The sequence below is a fragment of the Drosophila pseudoobscura genome, chromosome 2 (genome assembly GCF_009870125.1).
Source record: "Drosophila pseudoobscura strain MV-25-SWS-2005 chromosome 2, UCI_Dpse_MV25, whole genome shotgun sequence".
Taxonomy (NCBI): domain Eukaryota; kingdom Metazoa; phylum Arthropoda; class Insecta; order Diptera; family Drosophilidae; genus Drosophila; species Drosophila pseudoobscura.
Window position 1 is genome coordinate 19,272,837 of NC_046679.1, and position 23,441 is coordinate 19,296,277.

At 45.4% G+C, this 23,441-nt stretch overlaps 1 protein-coding gene across 1 annotated transcript; it reads right to left on the reverse strand.

Moving 5' to 3' along the window:
- Positions 1-1,961: 1,961 nt before the first annotated feature.
- Positions 1,962-7,339, reverse strand: nAChRalpha2 (nicotinic acetylcholine receptor alpha2). The gene is made up of 8 exons (XM_033377036.1): positions 7,257-7,339; positions 6,392-7,173; positions 5,308-5,462; positions 5,047-5,227; positions 4,161-4,320; positions 3,411-3,996; positions 3,023-3,224; positions 1,962-2,304 (listed from the first exon to the last, which is right to left on the reverse strand). Exons 2-8 carry the CDS (start codon positions 6,635-6,637, stop codon positions 2,110-2,112), a joined length of 1,725 nt encoding a protein of 574 aa, XP_033232927.1. The 5' UTR covers positions 6,638-7,173; positions 7,257-7,339; the 3' UTR covers positions 1,962-2,109.
- Positions 7,340-23,441: the final 16,102 nt, after the last annotated feature.

The window sequence follows — 23,441 nt, forward strand, 5'->3', positions numbered from 1 at the left end:
CATACGCAGCTGAAATCCGTTTTTATATCGATCTACATATCTATCATCGACAGATGGGGGAAATTATGGAAAAATACATTCTATGTTGGAGGCTTTGAATTAATTTCTATAACAGGGTTCGGATGGACAAATTCCATTTATACAAATGTTATTTCGTGTAACGTTTTGATAGCATTAGTTTACGTAAAACCTATATTTTTGTTAGAGTTTCAGTTTTGTTTGTATTATTTTGGTTGTGATTTGTATATCAGGATTAACTTTTGTTAGTAGACTTGCCTTGGGTGTAACTAACTTTGTCGCTATAGTATATTATAAATTGATTTTTATGATCATACTATACAGATATTTATGTTACTTGGGAGAGGTTAGTTCTATGGTATGGGTTCCTGGTGTGCTTGGGTTGTTCCGTTGTCGGTTTGGGTCTGTTCCTTGGTAGCGCATTCGTCTGGCGTGTAAATCGAACATTCCCCATTGTTTATCGCTCCTGCTGGTGCGTACGCTTCCCTGCGTTTCCCCTTGGCACCTTTCTGTGCTGTGCTGTGCTGTATTTTCCATATGTGAAGCACAAATAATATGAATTTAAATTGAAGCTAAGAAACAAAAACAATAAGAAAGATAGGACGTCACAAAGAAGAGCAGCAGCCAGCAGCCAGCAGTCAGCAGTCGCTCGTTGAACTGTGAAAAGTAGACGGGAAGTAGCGAAAATGATGCACACACACGCAGTCGAACAATCGCAGTCCCAGTGCCGCGTACAGTCAGCGACATGCTGGCAAAGTCAGTCAGTTGGGTGAGTGAGGTAGCATATTGAGCTTGTCAACATAACAAGGGGAGCGGAACCGCGGCGCAGGCATAGGCAGGGGCAGGGGCAGGGGCATTGAATCGGTAGCGGGTGCGTAAAGTGATTCTCGATAAAAGCAAATGTATGCAAAATAAATGCACACAGATACGAGTACACACACACACACACACACTTGTACAATCCCTCCAAGGTGCCACCTCTTGAAGAGCTGGAGAGACTTGTTGAGCTGCAGCCCCCGTTACTCACTCTCATCTATGGCATCGCGCTCCATTCCTTTTGTTGTATGTACAGCGTACCCGTGCCAGTAAGAAATTGCAATTGCTTTGCGCAAACTGACATTGACAGCCTCTGGCATGGAATGGGGGGGGCGGGTAGGGCTGTGGCTGGCCTGCCACTCTGTTCCCCATCAATTTGAATGACATTCACAAACAGCTAGCATACAAAAAGAAAGATGTACACATATACTATACATACATATAGTATATGTGTGTGTGTGTGTGTGTGTGTGTGTGTGTCCACAAAACGAAAAAGAAATTGTGACATTTGTATAGAAATAGTTTTGCAGTTGTAGCAAATAGTTGTGCAGACATTTTTTGATTGCCGCATACTTTAAGGGGTTCGGTTCGTTCGAGGCAGTCAACCAGAATGGATGCCAGAGCAATTCCGAGCAAGGAATAAAAGTGAAATATTGTTCCGGTCAGAGTTTTAGCGTTCCTCTGGTGGGGCTTTAAAATTTTAATAAGTTAGCCGGCGATTCACTTCATTATCTAATAGCAGAAAAACTCGTATAGGTATATGTATGTGTGTATATTTTTTTTGCATCCTCGACTTCCCATGTCCTCGTTCTCGACGCCATCTTCCACATGAGCTGGCATCCGTTGCTTGTGCATTTGCAGCATTTTGCAAAAGGTTAATTTTCCAGTTATCAAATAAAAGGCCAGGCGTAGCCATGGCAGCAGCAGCAGCTGGCTGTTGGATACACATGCTTGGCAAATAGTTTTGACAGGCATCGAGAGGGAGAGAGAGAGTGAGAGAAATGCCATGAGGGGGGGACGTACGAGCATTTTCCACAGCATTTTTCTTGTAATAAGTTTAGCTCTAGCCAGCCCTGGCATGCCATGCCCCTCAGTGCTCTAGGAAAGAGAGAAATTTCTGGCAGAACTCGTTTTGCATTTTAGCATTTTGCTTGGCTGCTTTGGGGCCAACATTTTTATTTATTTTGCATATACATACATACATACGTATATTAATTTTAATTCGAAAACATTAGGCTAGGAAATCATCTTAGGGTTAGGATTTTTATTTTGAATTTAATTCTTCTTCTCGGTTAGATTGTAGATTTGCTTGGCAACATCCGACAGTTGGACATCAATGGCCTTGGTGTCGTCGTACAGCGAGGGTGCCTCGCCCAGGATCACAAAGGTCCCGACCAGCGAAGCGATCATGAAGAGCCACAGGAATAGCCGATCCATGACCATGGCCACAAAGCCCCAGTCCTGATCCTCCTGCAAAGCCGGGATAATTGAAAGAAGAAACATTTTAGTCAGAGCCAACAGAATGAAGTATAGCAGCTAATTGAGCTTTGAGCCCACACTTTGAGCGATTGGCTTTCATTAGGCACTCGGCTTAATCTACTTATGCCCGGCCTCAGTTTTCGGTTATCAATCAAAAGGCGAAATCGAAGTGGAGCCGAGCCGAACAAAAAATAAATGGGGGAAAAGCCAGACCAAAGCAAAGGAGCAAAAAAAGAAAGTGAAAAGCAGAGCAATCGCACAACAAAGAACATTTTCGGGTTGTTTGATTGAAACGTTTTGCTGAGCTCCCCACTGCTCGATGAAGAGATGAAGTGGGGAATGTGGCAGTGTGGCAGCAATGAGAGATGAGGGCTCTACTGGAGGTTACTGGCTACTGCGCCAATTGCCAGTCAATTGAACAAAAGCAATTAAAAGTGGATTTGCCGTACCGTGCTGTGCCGTGCCGTGCGGTCTTAAAGTGCAAATATGAGAAAAAGCTTAAATAAGTCGACAAAAGAAAAGCTAGTCTCTGCCAAGGATCAGAGACACTGATGGTCCAGACAGGGAAAAGCGATTTTTGTGGTTTTCTTTTTCCAGCTCCAGCTCCAGCTCCAGCATCGAGCTGAGCCTGTGCCTGAGCCTGGATCCTGGAGCCTGCGACCCGACAAACGGAATTTCCAATTAAAAATTCAATCTACTGTGGACTCACCGCATTGAACTCATCCTGCCGCTGCATGTGATGCTGTATGAACATGACGTTGTGGATGGCCTTCTCCAGCTCGAAAGGATACTTTTTGCGTGCCGCCACATCGCTCAAAGAGTCGTCCAAGCCGGACAGCACCGATGGCAGTCCGTTGTAGCCGCTCAGTGTGCTCAGGCCGCCACCCAGGGCGCCCACCAGGCCGCTGAATCTGTAAACGAGAGACAACATGTTCTCCCTCAGTCATAAGGAACATGATAGGTGCGATATGTGTGTGTGCGAGGGCTGCCTGAAGGGATTTTCTGTACCCAACTCTTTTTTCTTGCCCCCTGTCTGCAATTTCAAGCCTTCTGGAGCAACCCTCGCAAAGGGATTGTCTGATTGGAAGACATCTTACCTGTTGGTGGCCGTGGTAACATGCATGCCATTGCAGCCCCCCACCCCGGCACGGCCTTGCATGCGTCGTATGGAGTCCGGACTGGAGCCGCCCGAGTTCATTTGCATCTCATCCATCAGGGCCTGGCCAAACTTGGACTTGCTGAACTTCAGGCCGTAATTGATCTTATTAGCGGCCAGATCACGCAGCAAATCCTTGGGGACACGCATCAGCAGGAGCTTGGGCAGTCGCTTGATGAAGAAGGCCCGTATCCAGGGCCGCATCTTGTGGGTGCTGGGCTTTCGATAATGTATATTGAGTATGATGATGGTGATGACGACGCTCAGCCCCACCAGCAACATGGTGAAGAGCAGGTATTTGCCCAGCAGCGGCAGGGCCAGCGACGTTGAGGGTATAATCTCAGATATCAGCAGGAAGAACATGGTCTGCGACAGCAGGATGCTGATGCAGAGGGCAATTTTTTCCCCTGAGTCCGCGGGCAGATAGAACACGAGAACCGACAGGTAAGAGATACCCACGCATGGAATGATCAGGTTAACCGTGTAGAACAGAGTCTTCCGCCTCAGGGTTATATTGAAGAAGATATCTGGAACAGTCCAAGCCGAATACCAGCAGCAGCCGCATAGTGATTTACAGGGAGAGGGAGATTTTTGGTGGGGGAGGAAAACAATTGTGAGGGATGAGTTTGGGTAGAGCTTTCGCGTAATTTGATTGTCGGCGATTGTAAACTTTAAACTCCACAAAACTCACCCGGATACGGTTCGGCGCAGCACGGATAGTACTTCTCATGCCGCTCCGCCGGCACACCCAATATATCCCACTCCACACTGGGATAATATTCGCGTAAATCAATGCCAATCTCCACTTTGTTGTCCTTGTCGTTCTTCTGGCTGATGTGCTTCAAATCGATCTGCAATATGAGAAATGCCCCACGTTGATGGAGCCGTTAAAGTCCAACCATCGCCACAGTATTCTACAGCGTCAAAGGCACTTAAAGCCAACGGGCGTGACATCTTCATTCCCGTTCCCCGAGTCATCGCTGATGCGTTCCTGGCTGCTCGGGCTGCTCCTTGAGTCCCAGGCTCAAGTGCAGTCGTTAAAAGAGTAGCAAAATTTAAATGCGTTGACAAACGCTCCGCTACCGCCCTGGCATTGTGGCCCCAGGCTCAACCTGACCCACCGGAGGGTCAGCGGAAGCGGAAGTGGCAGTGGAAGTGGAAGTGGAAGGAGCTGGCTTTGGCTGGCTGCGAGTCGCACTTTGGCTTAATTTATGGTCGCGCATTTTTATGACAGCGACACACAGATGAGAGCTAGAGTCTCTGTGTGTGAGTCTCTCTCTTAGTAAATTTATGTGTAGGTATGTGTGTTTGTGCGGGCATAACGGTTAGACAAGTTTCAATTACACTTTTACAATTTCTCACATTTTAATCTGGAGAGACGCCGTTGCCGACGCCTTTTCGATGTTCTCACGGCATCTTAGGCGTGTAAGTCTTAGGCTCTGCTTCCCAGATAAATGGTTGCCCATAAATCGCATGCCACGCCCATTTATCTAGGAGCCAGAGCCATGTCGAGTACGTAGAGGACGTACAGGACGTAGAGGAAGAGAAGTAGGAGAGGAGGATAGGCCATCACTTACCTGATCACCATCATAGGTCCAGGAGCCGAATTTCATAAAGCACGTTTGCTGATCGAAGGGAAAGTAGCGGACATCAATCTCGCAGCTGGATTTGAAGATGGCAGGCGGTGTCCACACCACTTTGCCTGTATAATGGAGTATGGCCTTGGTCATGGTGGTTACCACATACTCCCCGTCGGCACTGGAATCGCATGGGGAACAGAGAAAGAGGATAATGACAGTAATAGACACTCGAGGACACTGGCGGCTGGGGTCACTCACTTGTTGTAGAGGACAATGTCGGGTAGCCAGATGTGCTCAGAGGGCACATAAAGCTCGGTAACTCCGCCATATTCCGAGGGATCCCACTTGAATTTATGATCCTGCCATTCATGCTCTAACCAGACGTTGGTCGTTAGAATTTGATCTTTCAGATTCTGCAAAAATGAAGCCCACACTCTCAACTCGCATTCTACAAGCCAAACGAGAAACAAACGAAAAAAGGAGTGCAGTCGTCAGGGACTAAGGCCCAGTCATGCATCAAGGGGGATTTGCATTTTATTTTATTTTTTTTTCCGTGTGTTCTCTCTATATCATTTGCACATCTCCTGCCAGCCTCTCGTCCCCTGGCTAATGTGCTTTTTGCTGTCAGCTTACGCTTTCGCTTCGCTTCCTTTCCTTTTTGGCTTGTTTTATTACCTTTTAAGCCTTTTGGTGGCGGTCCCCACCCATCAAGAGCCACCCATTGGCTGCCATGCAGCCCGGAATTGCAGTCTGGGCCCCTGTCTGACAAATGGCTTCGCAGGGAACTTTAAGCGCAGCGCAGACAGCATTATGCTTCAGTCTCAGTTTCACACGATTCCTTGTAATGAAATGTTCCAAGAAAATGTTATCAAAATCTACTGTTCCCCGTTCGCACAAGTTTTTGAGAAATGCGGATAATTTATCTGGTGGGGCAGCAGCAGTAACCAGGGCTGACAGGAATAAAGCTGATGTTCAGAATTGAAATATTCAACTTAAATACGGAAAATACCCCCCGACGCCCAGCTTCAGCTTCTGGACAACTTAAGAGTGTCATTAGGACCCCTCGTAGATCCGCTTTGGTCGGACCAGACCAGACCAGACCTCGACTCGGCTCATTTGTTGCTGTTTATTGCTTAGCATATTTTATTTACGATCCGAAGAAAGTTTTTGCCAAGTTAGTGTACTGTTTTTTCTACGAGCAGCAAATGTAGCGCAACGATGCCCCGTAGGATGGATGAGGGTGTTTGGATTAATTAAAAATTCTGTCAGTGCCAGAGGCTCAACTTTTGGCAATTGCACTAATTAATTCCCCTCTCCCCCCCATGGATGTTAATTTACTTACCAAATCTATCAGTTGGGACAGCCGCAGACCCAGCTTGACCAGCACCGTGTCCGTGTTGTTGCTGACGGGTCGGATGAGGCGATTGTAGTTGCTCAGAAGATCATCATAGAGCCGCTTGGCGTCCGGATTGGCCTGGACTGTCTCGCAGAGCAGGAGGAAGACGACCAGCAGGCAGAGCAGCTTGCAGTGCTGCCACATGGCCGAGAGCATGGGAGCCAGATGATGTGGGCGTGAGCAGCGGGCCATGACGTCACACGCCGCCGCCTCCTTTTCGAAGAAGAAGGCCTTGACGGCGGCCGGTGTTTTACGGCAATTGATACAGCACGCGCACACAGGTTTTTGTTTACCTTTTTGGCTGCTGCCTCAATCTCTGGATGCTCCGGACGACGGCTCTGACGCAGTTCCGAGCGACGCGCGACACCGAGAAGAGCGAGTAATTTTTTGCTTTTAGCACATGAGCTAAAAGCCTTTACAAGTCTCCAAGTCTCGAGAAAGATACAGCCACTGCCTGCCGCTGCTGCTGTCTCTGCTGTCGCTGTCGCTGCTGCTGCTGCTGCTGATTCTGACGTCGGCGCAGACGGTCGGTCCTCATCCGCTCAGAAGCTGAGCCAAAATACTGTTTTGAAGGGAACTGGGAGCTGGGAACTCTCGTTGCCACAAAAGATGGAGCCAGCTGCAGCGCCCATGCAGCTGATTTGTGTATGTTGTTGGTCCGGCAAGTGGGACAGCCGCCGAAATATTTTAGGCTACAAAAATTGCCAAAAATTTTCACCGGAAAAATTCTTGCAAAAATAGATGTAAAATATTTGGAATATTCTAATATATTTTTGGTATGCTTTTGGTTTTTTTGAGAGGCTTCACTGACATTCACTGGATTTCGCCAAACTGCTGCAGTCCGGCTGTGTTCGCTCCGTGCTGTCCTGCATAGATATTCACAGGATTCATACTGATGTGCGTATTGTTTTTGTAGCCTTGCAAGGACCTCAGTCGGCTGTCGGCAGCAGCAGTAGTCTCAGTTTTGTAGCTTTGTCGCGCCCAAAAAGTCTCGTTTTGTGGCGCCGCAGATGCTGCGCAGCGCCTGCGCCATGTGGTTCACCCTGTTTTCGTGTGCGGCAGGGTCGGGCAGTGAAGAGTCGAGTACGGCTGAGGCTGTAAGCGCCGTTATTCACTTGGTTACACACAGCATCTAAGCCAAGCCCTAGTCTCTGCTCTCTTTGTATCTTTGCTCTCGGAGAATCTCTCTCTTTGTGGGGTCCAGGTCTCTCTTTGGCTGGTTATCCCCACGACTCCATTACAACTTCAAAAGGAGAACATTCTCTTTAGCCGTGTATTCTTGTGAGCTCTCTCCCGCAGTTCGTATGAGCCACAGCCCAAAAAAAATTCCCTACAAACACTGAAAAAGTAAACTCCACCAACAACATACACCCTCCACACCCACATAGAGACACACTCTTGTACACATACCGTTGCACATTTAGCAAACACTCATACGCCCCGGTGGCTCCCCTCATCCTTGGCACATTTCGTTTAACCAGAAACCAAATTTTTCGTAATTGTCAACATTCGTTAAAATCTACGTTAACATGCAGCCAGACCCGGCCACGACACGCATCCGCACCCGCACCCACCCACACACATACGCACACGACACACACACACACACACACACACACTAATGCTGACACCCATACACCTATCAGCACTTGTGCATTTTACATGCTTAACGTTGCACTGCTGCTGCCCATGCCCATGCCCCAGTACCAATACTCCAGGCTGTGGGTTTGGGGTTCGGTTTTGGTTTCGTTTCGTTTGGTATTTTGCTACGTCTGTTCACATATGTGTCATATTGCGATTTTGAGTTGTTTCTGTGGTTTTGGTTTTGCCACACCAGCCACACACACACACACATGCACCCAGAGCTGGGGCAGACGGACATGCATAGCTGCTCGTTGAATTCTTTCTTTGCCTTTTCCCAGTAATGTGCTCGCTCTGTTGACAACTATGTGGCAGTGGCAGCTGATATCCCTGCCCCCCCTCCCCTCCACAACATCCTAGGGCTTTGACTACCTTTTCGTTTCGTGCTGTTCTGCAATTTAATTATTGGCATATGATTGAATTGAAGCAGGGTTCGGGTTTTTTTGTCGCATCTGTTTTAATTGAAAATGTACAACTTTTTTACCCCATCAATTATTCGGTTTTCCATTCAAAAGAAAAATCTGCTTCCAATTTGTATTCACTCTGGACACTCTTATGGCTGGAGTGGTTTAAAGAAACTTTTGCCCCAACAACAGTAGCTCTCCAGGACCTACCAGGCCCTTGCGGGCGGACCCCGTTTCGGGTTCAGTGTTTTGTGTTTTGTTGGTCAGTGTTGCCGGGTCCCTGGCTGCCATAATGATACATGAACTCTGTCATTTGGTTGGGCCGCCATTGAGCCGCGTGTGTTTTATGGCTTACGGTCATTGAAGGCATTTTTAGCTGCTCTGTGATTGTTTTTTTTTTTGTCAGATTGGTCACATCAGCGTTTTTACTTCTGGCGGGATTCAATGAGCAATTTGGGAGCCTTCTGCTGCTGCTGCTGCTGCTGTGCTTTGTTGGAGACAACTTTAATCTACTCTATTAGCTGGTTTATTGCTGTTTTTGTGGCCACCCCTTTATTTATTGTATCCTTCCTTTGTTTGAGCCTCATTTGAATGATCTGATGATGCTGCCGCCTGCCGCCTGCCGCCTGTTCCTGTTATTGCTTTCATTAGCCAACCTATTCTGTGGGAGTGTTCCAGCAACGTTAAACAACAACGATGGCATAGAATGTGGCTTGTTCCCCATGTTTTATTGCCACTCCCACACTCACAGCCACTCAAATACACTCAAACACACTCGCACACAACAAAGCAATCAAAATTACAGCAACTATCGTTTGCCACAATAGCAAACAACAATTTTTAGCTTGTTTGCAACTCAAACTTTTATTTTGTATTCCCCCACTTTTTATTTTTTATTTTTTACTAGTATTTTAGTTTCTCTCTCTTTTTTTGTTGTATTGTGAAAAGTTTTTGCCCTGATAAATCAACAACCGAAAGGAGTCGGAGTCGAGTCGTGCGAGAATTGACTTTGATATACCCTGGAATCGATTCCTCGTCAATATACAGCTACATATATACATACATATATCCTGTTATTCGCCATATAGTTTTTCCTATGCCATTAAATGTGTTAACTCCCACACAATGAACAAGTTAACAAAACCTTTTCTATGGCAAAGCTCCAGCCAGTGGAGGGCAAAGTTGAGGCCAACACCTGACTGCCTGACTTTTCGACTTTCAACTAGCTTTTGGCTGACCCGGGCTACAGCGACCTACCTACAATGCCACCCACACTTTCAGCTTCACTTCCTGATTGCAAGAAAACTCAATTAAAATTTAAATTTTCGAACGTAAATGACAAAAGTTTCTCAACTATAAATAATCGGCACTCGCTCCACTTGGCCCTGCTCCTGGTTTTTTGGCTTGCCACTTCAAAATCTGACAAAGCCGCGACCAGAGTCAGGCAGCGTCAGAGAACCCTCTCTATCAGATAAATAGAGACCTCCCCCCACTGTAAAGTGCGTGCGTGGCTGCGTGATCGAAAGTTTTTGTCTATGGCTCGTACAATTTATCCAACTTTTATGGCAACCGCAGCAGCGGCAGCGGCAGCGGTAGCGGCAACAACGAACGCTTCTTCCTGCTTTGGCCAGAAATTAATTGCAAAACTGTTTGGTGTCTCTATATAACCCATCTATGTATATACATAGATACCACTGAAAGTAGATATGTAGCTAGGTATGTGGGCGATTCTGGTTCTGTGGGTCGTGGCAGGCCAATCACAGTGGCTGTCTGTCTGGTAGCCACTTGAAGAGCATAAAACTGATTGCGAAAATCTGTGCCGCTCAACCCTCTCCCACTCTGTGTCTGCAGGGGGAAAACAAAAAATTGGGTGGCACCTCCGCCACTGCCCCTGGGATAGTCTGCCTACTCCTTTGTTCATCAATTCGGGGGGGCTGCTGCTGCGCTTGTCGGGCCCATTGTTGACACGTTTAAGTGCCGTTTGCTTTTATCAGCACAGTCCACATCGACAAGCGACAACCGACAACCGACAGCCAACAACAGACAAGCCGACATCAGACCGATGACTGAGAGGACTGACGGCGACGACGGCGACCTGCATATAACATTTTTATAACATTTTTAATTGTTTTTGTCGACTGTGAATTCCGTGGAAAGCGCTGGAAATCGTGCAAGTCCCGACGACCCATCAATTTAATGGCGTTTTCGCGTGGGCCCCCAACAGAAACAACAAAAAAAAGGGAACAAGGGAAAGAAAATCAAAGCCAGAGGCGAGAACATTCATTGCGAGCTGTCGGTTAGCAGGCAGGTCCCGGTCCCAGTCTCGGTCCCTGGGTTTGGGTGTTTGGTTCGGTCAGGTCAATTAATGGAGATACCCGTTTTATGACGAGCAGTGACAAGTCGTGTTGAAAATGGAGGCGCATTACACGCCCATTGGTGGCGTGTTTATGGCCCCGTAAAATTGCTGCTCGACATAAAAATGTTGCATAGTTTCTCGAACGCTAAGCGGATGCCATTAATTGCGCATTAGTTTTGTGTGTGTGCGAAATCAAAGTGAAATTTGTGTGCGCTCTGTCACAGCCAACAAGGCGTATGCGCAATCTAATTTGCCAGAGATCTGAGTGCCTGCCACTTGAGCTGCTGATGACTTGGTGGTTTGTACTTGAATTGGTGGTTTGGTTGGATATCTTGAATCTCTAACTGCGTATGTGATTGCGATTTAAGTTTGCCAGCCACCCAGCTCCACCCAGTCTCCTCTCCAGACGGCAGCCCATCCCAAATAAAGCTGCAAATAATAATCGTATAACATTATGATTATAATATTTTTGAGCAGCATCAGCAGTGGCAGTGGCAGCCACGCCCAGCAGCTTAGCCACACGTAAACGCCCACTCAGTTCCACTAGAGAAAGCGAAGGACAACTTGAAAGAGAGAGAGAGAGAGAGACAGAGAGAGTTATCTGGACGAGTGCGAGTGACGTAGAGTCATCAGGCTTCTGACTTAACAACTTTCCACGGACAAGTTTCAATGTCCTGCCGCTTTGTGTACGGGCCGCGAAGGCGCTTTACTATGAATATTTTGTCAAGTTTTTGCCTTTGGAGCGGACCGGCTCATTGTCGGTTGTCATCATCAGCATTTCTCCTCTTCCTGCGGGCCAGCCACTTTTCTTGACTTCGGGAGTGCGATTTGCCAAAGTCAGTGGAAAACATGCAAAATAAATTAACTGTTACAAATGCGGGCGTGGAGTGGGTGGGCGTGGCTAATCGGGCAACTGCACAAAGACGTAAGCCTGATGGTTTTATGACTGAAAATCAGCCAGGAAGCAGCTTTAACAGAGACCTTCTACTAACCATTTGATATCCCTGTTTAAGTTCGTTTGTCACACTTGCTTCATTATCATTATCATCGCTGGGAATGGAAACACCCGAGAACTGTTTAGTTTGCTTCTGCACAAATCCAACAACTTCTTGGTAAATGTTTTGCCAACTTCTTGCAGGACTCAATTTACCCAGCAATCGCCATTCCACTCTCGGCTTTTGTCTTCTCTCCACTGTCTTTGTCGCAGTCTCTCTGTCGCTGCCGCTTGGCATTTCCTGCTTCCGGTCTGTTGTTAGCAGCGCCACGTAGTCGTCTTTATGACTGACCCCCTCCCACTCCCCCATTCAGCAGGAGTGTCCCGCAGCAGCAGCATTCCCCACTTTATTATATTATCTTATGCCGTTTGCCTTTTGCCGTTTGCTCTTGAAATATTTGCGCTTCATTAACATAAAAAATTTATACAAATTGACAAAAATCCAAGTAAATGCATAAATCCCTCCCAGATCTCAAAGTTTTAATTGCGCGTCTTGGATTTTATGGATGTCAATATATGCGCAGAAATCTCTTTGCAAATTCATTGTCATCCTCATCAATATGACAGGGCACGGGCACGGCGGCTGAGACATTATTGCGGCCACTCACTTTTATTGTTATTTTGTCAGCGCATTTTGGGGTGACAGATAGATGGTTTCGAGGCAGGAGTTGGAATTGAGTTGTTGGGGTAGGTACAAACTTGATTGAATGCCATTTGTTTGGCAGGTGGTGCTGCTGCTCCACTTCCTGTTACCGCTCCTATTCCTGCACGCCTCATCTCTGCCGCGCTACTGTCACCGGTGTGATTTATGTTCGGGCGCTTCTTGACGTCAATTCGGCTTATGAAATAGTCTGTAAATTGGCCCGACATTGATTTCGTCGTCTTCGCTGGCTGTGCGCCATCCATCCATTAGTCATCAGCGTATTGATTGACATATGATAACCACCAGCCGTGGTGGCATTCGCACAAAGCTTTTAGCCTTGCAACAAGCACAAGAACACCCAAAAACAAAAACCCCTTCCCCCGCATGAACCACAAAATATGCTCCAAATTGCATTCAAGCGTTGACACCCATTAGTCGACAGCAGCAGTAGGATGGGCGGTGTGGTGTGGTGTGGTGAGGAACAAAGAGAAAAACTGAAGCGAAGCCCAACAAACGGAAAATGGAAATGTATAAGGGAGTGAGGCATGGGCATGGTAGGAGGTAGAGGGAGATCCAGCAGGGCCTGCACTTGGCATCAATTTTTATATTTTAAGCCACAGGCTGCCTAACACTTGAGTCGTGAGAACAATGCAATGCCCATGCAGAAGCATCTGAATGCGAGATTGCAGAATGCACAAGGGAGAATGCACAGAAGGCACATGATGGCGAAATGCGAGAAATCCCCCGAAAAACGTAAAATGCAAAACGAAAGCAGCAGCAGCAGCAGCTCGAGATATCTACCAGTTTGATGTAGTTCTGGGCTAAAAATCCCAAAGACAAAGTCTCTCTCGCTCAACTGCAGGGCGGGCCTGGAAAAGTAACCGAATGAAAATCCGTGCGAAACGCTTTGGAAATTTTAGCAACCAGATTCCGCTCTCTCTCTCTTCTTCCTGCTGCAACTCCCTCTGCTGCTCCGGCAAGTGCTTGGCATCTGTGCCCCGCTGCTGGATGGGCTCTGGCATCGTCTCCTGCACTGCCTGCCATCGCTTTGTTGCCTTTTGCCTTTTGTGGGGATTTATTAACTAAGTGATCGGATTTGTAACTAATTTCGAGTGGCAAATCAAATCTTGGTCAAAGCTAAGTCACAGCTGGAATTGTTATTTAATATTTATTCAAATATCTTGGATTTATTTGGTTTATACAAAAATTTTAAGAAGACGTTGGAAAGGGAATGATATCTGTGAAATTAAGTGATTGCAATAACGGAATATCCTTTTTAAATGGGGTCTATTCTATAAATAATTTACAACTATTTTCGAGCTGCCATTGCCATATCTAGTCTGGATTGAAGTGAGTATTTTTATTTGTTTCCAGTCAGCTTCCTCTTATGAAGCAAGTCTATCACCTGACCACCTTGCCACCTGACGGCAATCATTGAATAATTATTTGACAGAAAATAGAGAACACCCCCAACTTAAATGAGATAACTAAAGGATCCCCACCAAGAGTATCTAATTCTCGACTCGTTCGTATCGTTTCGCTCTTTGATTTTGTTTGCTTTGCGCCTGGGTGTCGGAGTGCGTGCTTTAGGCGTTTATGTCAAATGCAGAATTTCCGTTTCATATTTTCTGCACTTGCTGTTTATTGTTTGCCGTCGGTGTACGAGTACTGCGGCTCCGATGTAGCTACATATATAGCCATATAGCGCTAGCTATGTCTATATCACTCTATATCTATATCTGTATTCTATCTGTGTGTGTGTGTGTGTGTGTGTGCATTCTGCATAGCTTTGCCTGTGCGTTTGCATCTGTGGGCTGGGCTTGTACGAGTATTTTATAACTTGTTGGCTTAACTTCCATAGAGTTTTGTCTGTTTTGTTTGGTTCCCAGCCCAGCCCAGCCCAGTCCCAGTCCCAGTCCCTCCAAAAGTGCCAAAGTGTTTGTGTCTGTGGTTGCGCTTAGTTTGGCAATTGTTTTCGAAAAATTCCTTAAGCTGCAAAATGTTTGTTATCAAACAATTTTTTTTGTGGCTTTTTCAGGGGTTGGTTGCTGGCTGCCTCCTGACACGGCTGTTGCCACTGCCAATGCCACAGCCAGTGCTGGCTCACTAATGAGAACGATCCCAGAAGGAGTTTCGCTCCTAATTAGTTAGATTTTAATAGGTGCAGTTTCGCAGCAGTTATCTCGAGTGCTCTGAAATAATTGAAACTACTGTGCTGCGAGAGACGAAATGATTTGCATAAGGGTGGGCCAGGAGCACTATCAGCCACAATTTATGAATTCTTTAGCCGTCCTGCATACGTGCACATATATCAGAAAATAATAGAAAATCCTTTCATACCCTTCTCTACCTGACAAATACTGCTGTCTTCAGGCAGAGAATAGCAGAGCATTTCGATTATCAAGTTTTTGGCCATATCAATATTTGGACAAGCGTTTGAAATTGATAATTGAAAAGTGTGCGGCCAACGATACGTATGAGTAATGTGCAGAAAGGAGACCATTGTTTGAGATGCCACACTAGTTATGTGGGAGTGTGTGTGTGTTAAAGGATTTCCGTATCCCGTATCTGAAATGAAAATCAAATACCAAGTGGAAAGCGAATTGAGTGAGAGGATGGGTGGGGCGTAAGGCCAGGGCACAGGCAGAACGGAATTAATTTGTGTGCAAATATTTTAGTATATTTTTGGGTTTTTAAGAGGATCTCTTCTCTCTCTCTCTTTTTCTCTGAGTGTGTGCTGCTGGCAATTTCAATTTCTTTTCGAACGTAATGCTTCAACAATTCGCCACGCCAGAGGGCACTCACGTGCCCGGTCGGTCTGCTGATTAAGGTGGATTGCAGGCCAGCAACTTGCATTTTTTGTGCAACAGAAACGGCACAGGGTAGAGGCACAGGCAGAGGCACAGGCAGAGGCAATGCAGCGTGTCCTTGCTGGCTTCCATGAGGTAAAACGTTAAATTGTATTAGCCTAAAACATTTCATTACCTCAGCCTCAGTCCAACTCAAGCAATCAGCCTGGAATAGCATTGGGAGATTTGGGAAAATCCAAAAGAGAAAGAGGTCCAGAAGCGGCTGGGAGGGGGAGGGCGGGAAGGCCCCTAGCATGCTTTTCAGTGTTACTTGCCCCTGGCGTGTGCAGCTAATAAAAATGAAAATATTATGCAACAAGTAACCAAAAGTATACAGCCCTCAATGGCTCCCAGGCAGACTGCACCGAGTGGCGCTTTATTAGCTGACCCATCTCGTCCTCGTGCTGCTCCTGTTGCTCCTGCTGCGCCTTTTCTCACATCCATCCTTCCGCCCACTCATAATCCCGTGTAAAATTGTTTTCAAACTGCAGAGTGCATTTCGTGTAGCTGCCGCTGCTGCTGCAGGGCAGGCATTGGACTGCTTGTTCCTTCTTTTGTTGGTCAGGTCCAAAGAACACACACAGACACACCCGCAAACGAAACGGGGGGAAAAAGCAGACTCGAGTGTGTGTGCCAAAACATAGAAATAATTTCAATCATGGCACAGTAATTCCCCAGAACACTTTCCAGCACCTTCAACAGCCAAACGAGACCACAGCGCCAGCTCTAACATCAGTCCTCCGGGTCGTAGACTCTTAAAGATGTAGAAATGAATGCCGCAGCAGCAAGCACTTGGATTCTGGTCTCATTTAATTGCAAGAGTGCTGCTGCTACAGCTTGTAGCTCAAGTAGATGAACAGAAAGAAACTATACATACATATATAGAGTAGATTAAAGTAGCTATTCAGGTGCTGTACTTAAGAGGAAGAATTCAGCTAAGGAAAATGTGAATAGGTGGGCGAGAGAATGAATTGTTGCTGAATGAAGTTCAAGCAGCAGATAGCAATTCATGCATAGACTTAAATAAATAGGAACATTAAAGAATATCTTCAATTTAAGTCAAGATTCGATTGCACTTTCGGAGGCATTGATAAAGCGAAAACATTTTACAAGAGTGTTCATATCCATTTTGGTTCCCCAATTAAGATAGTGTTTCAGAGATCTCTTTGTGCTGTTTGCGATTATATGTATATAGTTTACTCTACTCTACTGTTTGGGAAAGCCTTTCATGTACATGTAACGGGTGTAACGAGCATTTTTATTTTATTTAATAACTCCCTTGTTCAGGACTCCACTCAGGACTCTTCTGTCTAGGAATCTGTGTTAGGCAATAACTAATTTGCTGTATTGAGTGCACAAAAACTTATTTCCACTAAATAAATTTTAATTTGCTTGAAGAAGGCACAGGACTGTTCATGCATGCTTGAATTCCTATACAGCCACAAAAAAGGACCAAGTGAGCAGTGGATGGTTCGGGGACAGGGTAGAGGGTAGAGGATATGCCAACACTCGCTATTTATGAGTTAATCAACCATGAACTTTAAAGCCCTCGCTCTGAAATGCAAAAAGGACACCAAAGCCACGGCACAGCAACCGCACTCCAGACCCGATAATGAATTTGCATTTTCTACAGCTACTAGAGGCATTTTCCGGCTGTTGTGTCGGGCTCTGTTCATGCACATGACCACGGACCAACCGAACGACCGAACGACCGTCCGACCGTTCGACCGGCAAACAAAATAACACAGAACAAAGCAAAACAAATGAAAACCAATTAAAATTTAATGATTATGCAGTTCGCATAGAAGAGCAGCATTTTCCACACTTCAATGGTAACACCAAGGTTTTTGTTGATTGTAATGAATTTTTGCTCTATTATACAAAACCTAGTATCTGTCTGTCTGGCCCTAAGCTTTATGTTGGATCCTGTCCGCTTCCAAGTTTTAATTGCAAGCTTAATTCCGCATGAAATACTCGTACCCCAAAACATAATTTAATTATCTGTCAATCTTTTAACCAATGATTAAAAATTGCTATCCACTTTCCCCACGTGGACGCGCCATTCGTCGTGGAGAACCACCTTCTGCATTGGCATATTGTATACAGTGAATACCTCATAAAGCAAAAGGAAACGATTCAGAGACAAACAGGAAATCAAACGCAAACCACAGCTGAAAGGCAATACCGAGCCGCGGAAATACGAAATACCCAAGATGGAGCGACAACAACGGACACTGCCGGAGAAGAGCAGAGTGGATTGGAGAAGCGGAATGAAGAAGTATAAGAATAAGTAACTGTAGCTGTAGCTGGTGGCCACGGGTTGATGACAAGCAGATTACGTTTCCGTTGCCGTTGACAACCGAAACCGAAACCGGAAGCGAATGAGTAGCGTATAAATGTATTTATAATACAGAGTGAAAATATGTCCCAGAACCCAGTCCGCCAGTCCCCCAGTCCGAACTTTCCGACTTGAAAAGTATGCTACTTAAACCAACCCAGACGCACACACACATACACATACACATACACAGACGCAGACGCATACATGGACGCATGGTTGGAGGAAAAATTGCAAATTAGCAATTGCCTATGTGAAAGTGAAATGAACGGAAACGGAGGCCCCCAATGGCCGTAAAAGGGACAGCGAGCAGTGTAAACAGAGCATTTGTAGAGCAGCTACAAAAAATAGAGCAAAGAAAAGAAAAAATGGATGGGATGAAGGCCAAGTGTAAATGCGGCCATCAATTAGGGGGCGGGGCAGATCGATGCTTGGCTGGATTTGCTATTTATATACATCAAAGTACGGGCCGGGCCTCACTCTCAGCGGTTCATTTGGCCCGAGGCGAGGCCCTCAAACGGGTATAGAGTATCTGATGTTCGCCTTAGCATAGGGTACCGCTCGTTTGTCTATTTTTCCCTACTTACAGCCAATTTAAAGTGCAAGTTTAGAGTGGACAGGCCCGGCCAGGCCAGCCAGATCGGGATTGTTGAGGTCTTCCCAGATACGAGTATGTGTGACCGGAAGTAGCGGCCAACAAGGCTTAGGGCCTAACCCAGGCCCAAGAACTCAAGTAGCTATTGACAGCACACCCTCGCACACATCTGTATGTGCGTGTGTGTACACGAAAGTACGAAAGTATGCATGTCACTGTGCACAGTGTGGTTGAGGGTAGGAAATGAGTTTCAAAGTGCTTAAAAGTGCCTGCTGCTGCCGTTTGGCTTTCAGTGCGCTGGCCCGGAGTGTCAGCGTTGCGCTACATTAGATTAAACAGCTTAAGAAGCCAACCAGGAATACCAGGACATAGCAAGCAGAACAGAGCACCAGCAACAGCAACAGCAACCGAAATTCATGGTTTAAGCTGGCGACGTGGCGTATGAGCAATGGCGCCCTCTGACTTTGCTTTTCCCCTGACTCTGGGACTGGGATGCTGATGCGGTCTTCTTGTGCGATGTGACAGAAAAATTAGTGACCCTGAATTAAATTGTCATTATTTTCAACTCACTCGAAAAGATGCGCAAAATACACACACACAAACACAGATACTCCCTCGCATTCACACACGCATGAGTGTTAGTATTTTGAGGGCCTGCTGAAAAGCGGATTTAATATGAAAATTCCGCATTACGAGTTGTTTGTCGTTTCGCTTTGTGTACTCCACATACACATATGTATGCACAGGCAATCGCCTGCATATGTGTGTGTGCTGGTATCTGTGTGAGTTTTGCGATTGAAATTCAATTACTTGTGTCCCTTTTTGCTGCCCCCCCAAAAGTGGAAAAAAAACCCATACTGAGAGGGCTGCAAAACTTTTTCGCCCACAAAAAAAGTCGCCATATTCAGGGCTCGATGTGTTCGTGCGTGTGTGTATCTGTGAGCTTTATATCTGCTAAATGTCATCTCGCCAGAGCTACAGCATAACTTTGAACAACTGTCAACGGGGGTCAGCGGGTGGCAACATGGAGAGATCCGGAGCAGCCAGCCATACGTACATGCCCTTTGAGGTTGGTTAACTGTCTCCTGCGTGGTCCGACGTTTACAGTTTGAGCCTTCGCGTGCCTCTGTGTGTATACACTTGTGTGCGACTGTAATCTAGGCAGAGGCAACCGAAAAATACACAAAAAAAGAAACTATCAGCCATCAAGCCATTCTCTTACAGAACGAAAACGAGAACACACCGAGAGACATTCGCAAACATGACACATGAAGTTATTGCCTCTCGTCTGGCAATCACATAAATCAAACTTTTGTCTTGCAGGTGGCAAGAGGTCGTCCTGTACCATTCCCGAGATGGGATCAGGCAGGGACAGCGGCTGGACCATGATAATGTCTGGAGCTGCTTATGAGTTTATTATGAAACACATAAATTGAGATTTCATTTATATTTCGTCTGTACATTTCAATAATTTGTGGGTTTGTGAAGAGTACCATTTTGACCTTCATTCAAATCAAATTATTCGTAAATTTAATAAAGTTAAATACGATTAACCAATCATTTAATGGAGAACACTTGTAATTAAATATGTATCTGCTTAACTGAGTTACGGAAAAATCAAAAAAATATAAAATATGATTTGTTGAAATGTAAATTAATCAAAGCCTTAGCAAAGCAGATTCAGAAGAGCGGTATATGTATTTTATATCCCCAATGATTGATTATATGATGAGCAGCAATTTATAAAAAAGGTTTACAAATTATACAGCAGAAAATATTAAGAAAATGTTTCCCTTTTAAGTAATATTTTTTCTTACGTTTTTTCGGAGCTCCTAATGTCAACAGATAAGATGAAATATTAATATACATTAAGTGTGAATATTTAAATATTTTTTTAATTTTACATAGGTTTAGATTTCAGGGAGAACTAGCAACTAATAAGGTCTTCAAGTCTATCTGTTGTATAATTTAAGGTTGTATATTTAGATAAATTTCGTCGAATCTATTACGATATAAATTGTTGAAGAATAAAATGCCTTGCAGACGCCTAGTTTGTACATTTAGTTCATTTTATGCGATTTTCTGTTCGTTTTGACAATTATTACATACTATGTAGTGTACGAAGTTCAGCTATTTTTCTCTCAGTGTTCGCAATACTCCTACCACATTGGATTGTGTGATCGACACATGCGTTTCAATCATAAAACCGCCTTAGGTTGGAAGATGTTTTGCCCGGAGTGAGGAGCAAATAAAATTAATGATACGCAAATGCAAATGAAGGAAATAAATCCATAAAAGCATATTTAAAACATGTGGCCTTATCCTCCTCCCGGTCCAATACACATGTGCAAAATCATTTTTGTTTTATTTTTCAGCTCTTTTTGTGTGCTGGTTGTTGTACCTTTTACGTCAATTGGAATGCCATACATTTCAATGATTACGACGCGCAAATATTCAATCAACTGTTTGTCTGCTGGGTCTAGACCCGCCTCCACCTTTGCTTCCTGGGACCTCTCCTCTCCGTTTATTTATGGGCCTGTTTCTGGGGTCCGTCCGCCGGCCTGATTGTTCGATGTGCCTCAGAGCAACAGCAGGCAGGCAGTAGACAATCGAACGATTTCAGCATTTTTTCCACGTTTATTATTTTAAATAATCGATTCTGTGTCCACATACATTCGCATATACGAATATTTTGAGAGAGAAGGGAGAGTAAGTCGTCGAAGGGGCATATATTTTATGGCCGCAAGCTAAGGACACTCATTATGCGGCTCGGCCAGTAATAATAACGTGAATAAGAAACAAGAGCGGTTTGCCAGCGGTGGCAAGCCGATATGGCAATACGCTTTCAATAAAAAGTTACTCATAGATCTAGCCATAGAAATATAGATGGTGACAGGGTGAATCTATTGGGAAGAGTGCTCAGATCTAGAGCAATTTGTTTGTGGCCACTAAATTGGCCAACAACACTCCCTGTCGCTGTGTGTGTGTGTGTGTGTCTGTGTGTGAGGCGTCACAGCTGCGGTTCATAAATAAAAATAAATACATCGCTTGATTTATATGGCCCTAATGAGCTCAGCGCCCAGTTCAACCGACTTTGAACCGAAAAACGCCCAAAAGGAAAACCACCAAAATAAATAAATAAAATCCGCCAGCACATCATGTAAATGCTGTGCAAATAAAAAGATACTTTCGGTTGGCGAATGGTGAGTGGCGGGGCAGCGGCAGGGCCAGGCAGGGCCAGGCAGGGCATAAAAGATGGCTATGCAGTTGCCGAAGAGTCGCAGTGTTCCCTACTTTTCAGCTGCTTAGCCGCCAGGCAGAGGCCGTTTATTTGATACGTGCGACACACACACACACACACACACACACTCACGCCACCACCCCCCATCTACACGTAGTAGTAGTAGGCTGTCAGGCAGTGAGTCCTCTCTATTCAACCAATTTGGTTCAGCGTGCTCTACGTTTGATTTGCTTTCAGTGCGTGCCCATCATCATCAGCATTAGGCATGATTGTTGTTGTTATTAGACAAATACATATAAAGAAAGAGATAGCTGTCAATGAAGCGAGGAAGAGAGAAACAGAGAAAGAGAGATGGAGTAGAACAACTGTTTCTAGCATAATGACGCTAATTTTGTATGGTCCGGTAACGTAGCCGTTAACATTACCATCTCTACTGTCCGGCATTCATCCCGAAATGATACGAAATAACTTATGAGGCAAATATTTCAAGTCTTGGCCGCATCCCGGCCTAATGTCAGGTGATTTGACAATGGCATTTATTAATTAAAACATGTGTCGCACGCACGAGCGCACACAGGCACAGCGGGGCAGGTCAGGTCAGGCCCAGGCGCCATTGATTCGTCGTAGCACTCGGAGCGAAATGAAAACAAAGCAGGCCAACAAAACAAAATAGAAGGGTATACTCCGATTGAACAGGTTAATTAGAAGGAGATTCTATAAGAATAAATTAATCTGTGGATAAGGTATTAGAGACCGATCAGATCTGATCTACTTTTAAGGAAACTATTGAAGAGCCCAACAAAAATCATCAAAATACATGAGCAATTGTTGATCCCGCTAAAGAAATATATAACAGTGACAAGCTATCGACATATGGTGGAATATTATGAAGCAATTGATTAAAGGATGAATTGATTGCCGCTTGGCAACCCTGTTGGCCAAACTGGTATCAACTCTGGCCGCCGCTTGTTCTGCTCTGAGGAGAGCAAGAGACAGGGACAGGACATGCCGCTGGCAATGGGACAGGGACAGAGCAGAGCAAATGAAGTCACGTACGTGCGATTTTTCTTCTGCTTTGGGGCACATATTAAAATACGTGCGTCTCGCTTTTACTATAACTTTTACACACACACACACACACACAGACAGAGGGCCATGGAAAGGCACACACATGCACATTAATGGTGGCATGATGAGGCAGCTAAGTTAGCGTGGTTGTTGTTGCTGTGTTTGCTGGCCCACTCACAAAAGGGCTACAAATGACTTAGGCTTCTGGGCGATGGTCCCTCGTTCCCCTTTTGTTTTTTGGCTTTATTTTTATTCATTTTTTTTTTTTGGTTTTACGAGTATGTGTGCTCGCGTGCGTGTATATATTTGTTTCAATTTCAATGACTGCAAGCAACATTTGCACTTAGTAAATAAAATATAACAAACGCAGGCCAAAACTTTTCTGGGGCTCCGCTTCGTTTAAAGTTTGCCACACATTTTGCTTAATATTTTGTATTCGGTTCTTTGTTCTCCAGTTGGATAGCAGCCAGAGTCCAGAGGAGGAACCAGAGATCCAGAGCCGCTCATTTGCATTTTGGCTGTTGGCCGCAGTGTCAGTGCTTGGCAAACATAAAAGTGGAAAATGGGAAATGGGCCAATGAACTTGCAGACAAAAGTCGTGGATGGGGCCTGGAGCGAGCGGACCACCACCGGGCGCAGTAGGACACAGAATATGCCTGCTCCATTTTCTCCACAGCTCCATCTGTGTGCAGCATAAGGGCTGCGAGACACTGTCCAAAGTTGATCACTATTTTGGGATCACATCAGGCAGCAATTTCAATAAGGAACGAACTGACCCAACATCGATGCACGTTTTTTTGCGATAAAGGAAATCCCCCAGAAGGGGCCTCCAAACACTCTCCAGCCTGTCCGAGACAAGCCAAACAA